Source organism: Berghia stephanieae, chromosome 10 (assembly GCF_034508935.2).
Source record: "Berghia stephanieae isolate SIO BIC M18660-M18661 chromosome 10, UCSD_Bste_1.3, whole genome shotgun sequence".
Lineage (NCBI taxonomy): Eukaryota > Metazoa > Mollusca > Gastropoda > Nudibranchia > Aeolidiidae > Berghia > Berghia stephanieae.
The window spans coordinates 36,685,371-36,695,116 of record NC_088369.1 but is presented as its reverse complement, the minus strand read 5'-3'; the positions used below and the strand labels follow the sequence as shown (position 1 = coordinate 36,695,116).

The 9,746-nt window shown below is 33.3% G+C and overlaps 1 protein-coding gene across 1 annotated transcript in view; it reads right to left on the bottom strand.

Moving 5' to 3' along the window:
• The window catches only part of LOC144980657 (uncharacterized), a 10,467-nt gene extending 2,796 nt beyond the window's left edge, over window positions 1-7,671 (bottom strand). The window contains exons 1-5 of the mRNA XM_078928335.1: window positions 7,527-7,671; window positions 6,960-7,050; window positions 5,020-5,150; window positions 2,791-2,914; window positions 561-714 (exon numbers count right to left, since the gene is read on the bottom strand). Coding sequence (XP_078784461.1) covers window positions 561-714; window positions 2,791-2,914; window positions 5,020-5,150; window positions 6,960-7,050; window positions 7,527-7,611 — 585 coding nt within the window. The 5' untranslated portion in view covers window positions 7,612-7,671. The remainder of the gene's footprint in view (window positions 1-560; window positions 715-2,790; window positions 2,915-5,019; window positions 5,151-6,959; window positions 7,051-7,526) is intronic.
• Between the last annotated feature and the right edge of the window lie 2,075 nt (window positions 7,672-9,746).

The following is a 9,746-nucleotide window of genomic DNA, read 5'->3' as shown; positions in this document are numbered from 1 at the left end:
TCCATTGTTTTGCAGCGCATTTCGATGATTTCCACATGTTTACATAATTTTGTTTTATAAAATACGCCAATGCCACCCCCTCGCTGATCTTTCCTTGGATACGATCTAAATTGGTACCCAGGGGGTGTCATAGCTTTTTCAACTGGGTCGTCTCCAGACTGTGAGAGCCATGTCTCTACTATAAATAGAATATCGAAGTTCTTCTCCGTTAATAAATCGTTTAATTCTTCGGTTTTGTTACGGCAGGACTGTGCATTCAGAAGACCAATAACAATGTTATTGTTGTCGTTTGTGAAAACTGTTTGTGGTTGGTACAGTTACAAGTGTTGGTGGTGGACGGGGGTTTGTGTGGGGGCGGGGTGGACGACGAGTTGTTACCATTGAGATGTTATGTTGTTTCCGTTTGCCTCCCCGAGGCCTGTACTTATTAATATTATTGTAAAAAATCGGATCACTTGAGTTAAAAATCACAGCTGATGATGTTGATGATGATGATGATGATGATGATGATGATGATGATGATGATGAAGAAGAAGAAGAAGAAGTCTGTATCTGTTTACCTTCAAGTGGTCTTTCATGTAGTAGAAATTAAAACACTTGTATATAATTTCATCAACTCTATGAAAACTTGCATTGATGGCGGCCTCTATTTCTTTCGTGTGAGAACAATATGAGTGAAGTTGCAAGACGCACGGTGCTATGGCCTTGTATTTGCTTTTGGAAAGAAAGAAAAATTGAAGGGAGAAAACGCTGGTTATCATCGTCGTCGTCGTCGTCATCATCATCATCATCATCATCATCATCATCATCATCATCATCATCATCATCATCATCGTCGTCGTCGTCGTCGTCATCATCATCTTCATCATCATCACCTTCATCATCATCATCATCATCATCATCATCATCATCATCAACAACAACAACACCCTATATACACATATAACTATATATATATATATATATATATATATATATATATATATATATATATATTATATATATATATATATATATATATATATATATAATTTTATATGTATAGATAGTTCGAAGTTGACGTCACTCGGGTCTATGTTATTGTTTTTTGCCATCCACTTGTATGAGTTCTTCTCACTAAACTGTATTAAACAGGCTATAAACGTTCAATGTTACACATAGTTTTGTGTGTTGGGCCGGTATACTTCCGGATGGCAATGTTGTGAACTTCTTAGCCAAGCGCATACTATCTATCTATCTATCTATCTATCTATATATATATATATATATATATATATATATATATCACAGAGTACTTTCCGTCAGATCTTATTGACCCAGCTAGCTACCTATTCACTGCACCCCGGATCGATCTTGGTCCCTTTGCGTATGAAAAGAGTGCTCTATCAACTGAGCTGTTTTGACCCCTTGAAAAAGTTGAAAGATGTCGAAAGTCACTTTCAATCATTTCATCTGACAGATACATCGTAAGGAGGATTTTTGAAGAAAAAAAAAATTAGTCACTGTTAACAGAATCCAAACGTAGATTTTTGTTTATTATGCAGACAAAACGTGCATGTATAATATGACGATAAGCAAACACCAGTTTAATAATAATAGTAATAATAATAATAATAATAATAATAATAATAATAATAATAATAATAATAATAATAATAATGATAATAATAATAATAATAATAATGATAATATAATAATAATAATAATAATAATAATATATAATAATAATAATAATAATAATAATAATAATAATAATATAATAATAATAATAATAAATAATAATAATAATAATAATAATAATAATAATAATAATAATGAATAATGATAATGATAATAATAATATAATAATAATAATAATAATAATAATAATAATAATAATAATAATAATAATAATAATAATAATAATATAATAATAATAATAATAATAATAATAATAATAATAATAATATACTTTATTCATAAAAAAATGGAAATTCGTTTACAGACGTGGCATTCATAAAAATGTATAAACACAAAGTTGAGATTCTATGGCGACAATGTATACATTGATAAGAGTCAGGAAAGTCAATTTTAGGCTCAAAAAGTATATGAAGCAAACACAAGAAAATAAAGGCAGACTACTCATACACGACGATTGCAATTTTCATAATTATTGAGTGTCCTCCCTTATATTATAAAGGGAGACATTAAATTTTAGTGGCGAAAATTGAATATGGAACCGTGACAGGACTTCGGGTTGTTTTTTATATGTAGTCGTACATGTTTTTGTTTTCATAGTTATTGTTATTATTATTGTTATTATTATTATTATTATTATTATTATTATTATTATTATTATTATTATTATTATTATTATTATTATTATTATTATTATTATTATTATTATTATTATTATTATCGTTATTATTATTATTATTGTTATTATTATTATTATTATTATTATTATTATTATTATTATTATTATTATTATTATTATTATTATTATCATTGTTATTATTTATTATTATTATTATTATTATTATTATTATTATTATTATTATTATTATTATTATTATTATTATTATTATTATTATCAACATCATCATCATCATCATCATCATCATCATCATCATCATCATCATCATCATCATCATCATCATCATCATCATTATATTATTATTATTATTATTATTATTATTATTATTATTATTATTATTATTATTATTATTATTATTATTATTATTATTATTATTATTGTGATTATTATGATTTTGAATAAACCCTTATTCTATTTCTATGTATACAACTCACAAATCAAAATTGAAGCACAATCTTTGTTTCTGTTTCTCGCTCCATGCCGGATCGTTGACTTCATATGGAACGTCTTCTTCGCATTGTTCTATCTCGTTATGGTAACAAAATCCATCCGTCAAACCTAAAACAAACAGAGCACAAAGCAAATTATTTACCTCAGAAAAAAATTCCCCTGTTTGGAGGTCTCCCATTTCTTTATAATAATTATAATTGAGTTTTATATAGCACAATATCCACTAAATGTGCTCAAAGCGCTTTACAAGGGATCCCTGGTCATCAGCAACATTTAAAATGTAAAACGGGACATACGCCTGTTTGGCGATATTACAATTTTTCGGACAAAGACAACGCTGTTAACGGCTGGGTACTCATTTTACACCTGAGTACGGTGAGAGAATGTGAGTAAAGAGACTTTTCCAAGGACTCAACTATGCGCCGAGCGCGAGGCTTGAACCCTGGATCTTCCGATCCGAAAGTGAGTGTCATACCATACCACTAGACCACATAGCCGCACAATTTCTTTACTTTACTCCATAAAAAGTTGAAATTCTCATTGCTACGAAAACATAAAATATTCGAAATAATGTTTTAAAGTGTTTAACTCTCTTCTCACCGATGATTTTCAGTATTTTCCCAAAAATGGCAGGTTTACCAGGCAGTAAACTGGTTTTTAAAAACTCAAACAATCTCTCTACCAAACAACTTTATGTTCTTATTAATTAAACAAAGATCATTGTGATGTACAGAATAAATCTGAATAAGACGAAATGTATATTGTGTCGTAACAGATGTGACCATTTTGCTGTAGGTGGTAATTTCTTATGTAATGATTTCAGTTGTGTTGATTACAATCGCTTGAAGGGTCGGTTACTTTTGTACCAAAAAGAACCCATAATATGAGGATTGTTTTAAAAAGAAACATTCCTTTGGAAAGGCTGTCACACTACTGTTACTTTTGTACTAAAAAGGACCCGTAATATGAGGATTATTTTTAAAAGAAACATTCATTTCGAAAGGCTGTCATACTACTGTTACTTTTGTACCAAAAAGGACCCGTAATATGAGTATTGTTTTAAAAAGAAACATTCCTATGGAAAGGCTGTGTCACACTATAGTTACTTTTGTACCAAAAATAACCAGTAATATGAGGATTGTTTTAAAAAGAAACATTCCTTTGTAAAGGCTGTGTCACACTACAGTTACTTTTGTACCAAATATAACCAGTAATATGAGGATTGTTTTAAAAAGAAACATTCCTATGGAAAGGCTGTGTCACACTAGTTACGTTTGCACCAAAAATGACCCATAATATGAGGATTGTTTTAAAAAAGAAACATTCCTTTGTAGAGGCTGTGTCACACTACAGTTACTTTTGTACCAAAAAAAACCCAGCAATATGAGGATTGTTTTAAAAAGAAACATTCCTTTGGAAAGGCTGTGTCACACTAATTACCTTTGCACCAAAAAGGACCCATAATATGAGGATTGTTTTAAAAAGAAACATTCCTTTGGAAAGGCTGTGTCACACAAGTTACGTTTGCACCAAAAGGACCCATAATATGAGGATTGTTTTAAAAAGAAACATGCCTTTGGAATGGCTGTATCACACTAGCCTTGCATTCTCACAGAAATTCATGACTAGCCACGAGTTCGTGCATCGGCAATAGTCAGGACGTTTCATTGTCAATGAGCGTTGGCCGCCAAATTAATGTGTGTTCTCCTCTCTTTCATCTATTTCTTTATCTTCTTTGGATCAATGATCAAATTAACTATATACCAGTATATCAATCTATCAATCTTTGTTTCTATCTATCTACCTATCTTTCTATCTATACATCCTTCTTTCTATCTATACATCCTTCTTTCTATTTATACATTAATACATACATGTTATCCATCTATCCATATTTATCCATCTGTCTATCTAATTATCTATTTCTCTATCTATCTAGCTATGCACCCATCTATGTATTTATCCATCTTAGATGTATATATATATATATATATATATATATTATATATATATATATATATATATATATATATATATATATATCCATCTATCATTTTTTTCTTCTTCTCTATCCCCCCCCCTCTCTTTCTCTCTATCACTCACTCACTCTCTCTCTGTGTGTGTGTGTGTGTGTGTGTGTGTGTTATTGTGTATCACACACTACCCACACAAATACACACAAACCATTTATTGTCAAATGATATGACGAGTACCTCCACACAAATTCATTTTCTCATTATTTTCTGCCATGGCCACTGTAAGTTCCTCAGTAAGTTGGTCATTGCCATCCTCCTTGCAGTCTTCCAAAAGTTTTTTGAAGCACTTCTGAATCTCAAGATAAGATCTGGTTGATAAATACATGAAAAACAAACAAACAAAAAGCAAGTAAGAAATGAGGGGTAACTTACACATCTCAAGTAAGAAAGGAGGTGTAATTTACACATCAAGTAAGAAATGAGGGATAATTTACACCTTTCAAGTAAGAAATGAGGGGTAATTTACACATCAAGTAAGAAATGAGGGATACTTTACACATATCAAGTAAGAAATGAGGGGTAATTTACACCTATCAAGTAAGAAATGAGGGATAATTTACACCTTTCAAGTAAGAAATGAGGGATAATTTACACCTTTCCAGTAAGAAATGAGGGGTAATTTACACTTCTCAAGTAAGGAATGATGGGTAATTCACACATATCAAGTAAGAAATGAGGTGTAATTTACCCATCTCAAGTAAGAAAGGAGGGGTAATTTACACATCTCAGCTAAGAAACGAGGGGTAATTTACACATCTCAGCTAAGAAACGAGGGGTAATTTACACATATCAAGTAAGAAAGGAGGTGTAATTTACACATCTCAAGTAAGAAATGAGGGGTAATTTACATATCTCGGGTAAGAAATGATGGGTAATTTACACATATCAAGTAAGAAATGAGGGCTAATTTACACATCTCAAGTAAGAAATGAGGGGTAATTTACACATCTCAAGTAAGAAATGAGGGGTAATTTACACATCTCAAGTAAGAAATGAGGGGTAATTTACACATCTCAAGTAAGAAAGTGAGAGATTACTTTCAGTGAAAGGTTACTTACAGTCATCACGTAACAAGTTGAGAAGATACTTCCGGACATCAACTAAAAAAGTGAAAGGTTACTTTTAGTGAAAGAATACTTACAGATATCAAGTAAGAAAATGAAAGGACATTTACAGACATCAAGTAAGAAATTGAGAAGATACTTACAGTCATCAAGTAAGAAATTCAGAGGTTATTTCAGGACATCAAGTAAGAAAGTGAACGAATACGTAGACATCAAGTAAGAAAGTGAGAGAAACCAAAACTAGAGGTGCCGAAATGAGCCAATAAAATGTAGAGAAATATAAATTGAATAAATGAGATTCCTATTTAAACGAACAACACTAAACAAACAACGTTTCGGCCCTTGTAAAGTCAGGAGAGAAAAAAATAAAAAACAAATATGTAACTTATTTTTCTGGGTTATTTTTTGGTGTCTCCTGACGAAGGCCAAGGGCCGATACGTTGTTTGTTTGTTTGTTTTGTGTTGTTCCCTTATATATGAGTCTCATTTGTTTTATGAGTCACATTTACTGCCTTTATTTTTCTCTGCAAGAAAGTGAGAGATTACTTAGGAACATCGAGTAAGACAATGAGAGGTAAATTACTGACATCAAATAAGACAATGAGTGGTAAATTACTGACATCAAATAAGACAATGAGAGGTAAATTACTGACATCAAATAAGACAATGAGAGGTAAATTACTGACCTCAAATAAGACAATGAGAGGTAAATTACTGACCTCAAATAAGACAATGAGAGGTAAATTACTGACATCAAATAAGACAATGACAGGTAAATTTCTGACATCAAATAAGACAACGAAAGGTCAATTACTGACATCAAATAAGACAATGACAGGTAAATTACTGACATCAAATAAGACAATGAGAGGTAAATTACTGACATCAAGTGAGACAATGAATGAGAGGTTACTTACGAACATCGAGTAAGGCAATGAGAGGTAAATTACTGACATCAAATAAGACAATGAGAGGTAACTTACTGACATCAAATAAGACAATGAGAGGTAAATTACTGACATCAAGTGAGACAATGAATGAGAGGTTACTTACGAACATCTTCGCTTTTCATTATAGTACTTGTCACGACAGTGTTGAATGCCATTCGTTGAGCACTTGTTGTCGGATTCACACGGGAGCGATCCTAGGGATTTACGATGGAGGGTGGAGGTAATAGATGGGGTGGGTAGGTGACAATGAGTTAACAAGGGGTGAATAATAATAATGATGATGATGATAATAATAATAAAATAATTATAATAATAATAATAATAATAATAATAATAATAATAATAATAATAATAATAATAATAATAATAATAATAATAATAATAATAATAATAATAATAATAATTATTATTATTATTATTATTATTATTATTATTATTATTATTATTATTATTATCATTATTATAATTATAATAATTATTGTAATATTAATAATGATAATTGATGATGATGGTGATGATGATGATGATGATGATGATGATGATGATGATGATGATGATGATGATGATGATGATAATGATAACGATAATAATGATGATGATGACGACGACGACGACGATGATGATGACGATGATGGACACTAAGGCGGTGGCTGACATGATATATACTTACCAAGGATCACAATGAGCAAAGTAACGGTAAGTTGGAAGCCTCTCAAAGCCATCCTGTTCGAGAATGTGGTTGGGAGTATGTTCATGCATGTTGCTTAAATAGCTCACATTTATTGTTGACCTGATGCGATAGCGCTAGAACCGGTGTTGATCCAAATAGAAAAAGAGATAAGTATCGTTGTCAGAACACCAGTACTGTGAAAAAACACGTATTTAAAATTTCGACCAGAAAAAAATTTCATTAGAATGATAATATTCGATTAAATTGATCCTCGTCTTGGCAAAAACTCTTAAATCTGAGACTTGCAAAGAGAGACAGACAGGGGCTTGCAAAGAGAGACAGACAGGGATTTGCAAAGAGTCACAACAGCGACTTGCAAAGAGTGACAGACATAGACTTGCATAGTGAGACAGACAGGGGCTTGCAAAGAGAGACAGACAGGGACATTCATAGTGAGACAGACAGTGACTTCCGAAGAGATATAACAGGGACTTGCAAAGAGTAGCAGACGGTGACTTGCATAGAGAGACAACAGGGACTTGCAAAGAGAGACAGACAGGGACATTCATAGTGAGACAGACAGGGACTCCCAAAGAGAGACAGACAGGGACTCCCAAAGAGAGACAACAGGGACTCCCAAAGAGAGACAGACAGAGACTTGCAAAGAGTAACAGACGGTGACTTGCATAGAGAGACAGACAGGGACTTGCAAAGAGAGACAATCCCTGGGACTTGCATAGAGAGACAGACAGGGACTTAATTAGAGAGACAACAGGGACTTGCAAAGAGAGACAGACAGGGACTCCCAAAGAGAGACAGACAGGGACTCCCAAAGAGAGACAACAGGGACTCCCAAAGAGAGACAACAGGGACTCCCAAAGAGAGACATACAGGGACTTGCATAGAGAGACAGACACGGACTTGCAAAGAGAGACAGACAGGGACTTGCAAAAAGAGACAGACAGGGACTTGCATAGAGAGACAGACAGGGACTTGCATAGATAGACAGTCCCTGGGACTTGCAAAGAGAGACAGACAGGGACTTGCAAAGAGAGACAGACAGGGACTTGCAAACAGAGATAGACAGGGATTTGCATGGAGAGACAGTCAGTGACTTGCAAAGTCCCAGGTTTGAGAAGTTTTGTCAAGAAGAAGGTCAATTATAATCGATCGTTATTTGAAGGACGGGTTTTCCAGCCAAAAGATAAAAAAGTACTACCATACGTGTTTTTACGGAGCGCATTTTAATCCAATTAGCTATGTGCACGATTTTAAATGTAAGATCCGTGAATAATACATTTCTTTTAAATTCTTATCTTGTGTGTTTATCTTTATCTCTAACCTCTACCTACTGACATAAAAATATGACTAACAAAAAATAATTAATACTGAAAGTAGCATTCGACATTCGGCTATGTGGTCTAGTGGCATGACTCTCGCGCTCGAATCGGAAGGTATAGGGTTCGAAACCCGCTCTTTCGTCACAGAATCAACACATAATGATGATTCACGTCATAAAACGAGACGTTGACGACGAAAGCGAGAACATACAACATGAAAAGGAAATGTTAAAACCTGCCAGACCTCTGCTTAATGACCTGCATTGGCTGCCTGTTGAGAAAAGGATTAAATTCAAAACTTGTGTTTTAGTGTATCGTTGTTTTGAAGGTACTGCCCCTTCCTACATTTCGGAACTTCTTCTTCTTCAAGTGTCATCTCATGGGTTGAGGTCGACTTGAAATGACACGCCAATCTTCCCTGTTGACGGCTTGCTGACTGCATTCGGCTGCCGACAATCCTGTCCATGTCCTCACATCATCTATCCAAGTTCTTGCTGGCCTGCCTCTTCCTCTTTTCCCCTCAACTCTTTCGGAACTAATTGAAAGATATTCAAAACTAGTTGTCCCTCGAATACGGAAAAATGTTGGAATGAGATCCTTTTCTCATTTCAGACCCTCTGTTTACCACAGAGCATTCGTGAAAAAGAATCTTTGTCTATTTTTAACCGTTCGCTTAAAACGTATCTGTTTCGTCTTTAGTAGATGGTATGAGAAACAAGATAGATCTGTCTGGTTACTGGTGTGTGTTGTGTGTGTGTGTGTGTGTGTGTGTGCTGTAAACTATCGGAACAATGGCGGACGCCCTTATGAAATATTTCTCCGACGAGCATAAAAGTGTATCCAGAGGAAAAGAAAAATTATAAATATGATATGCTTTGAC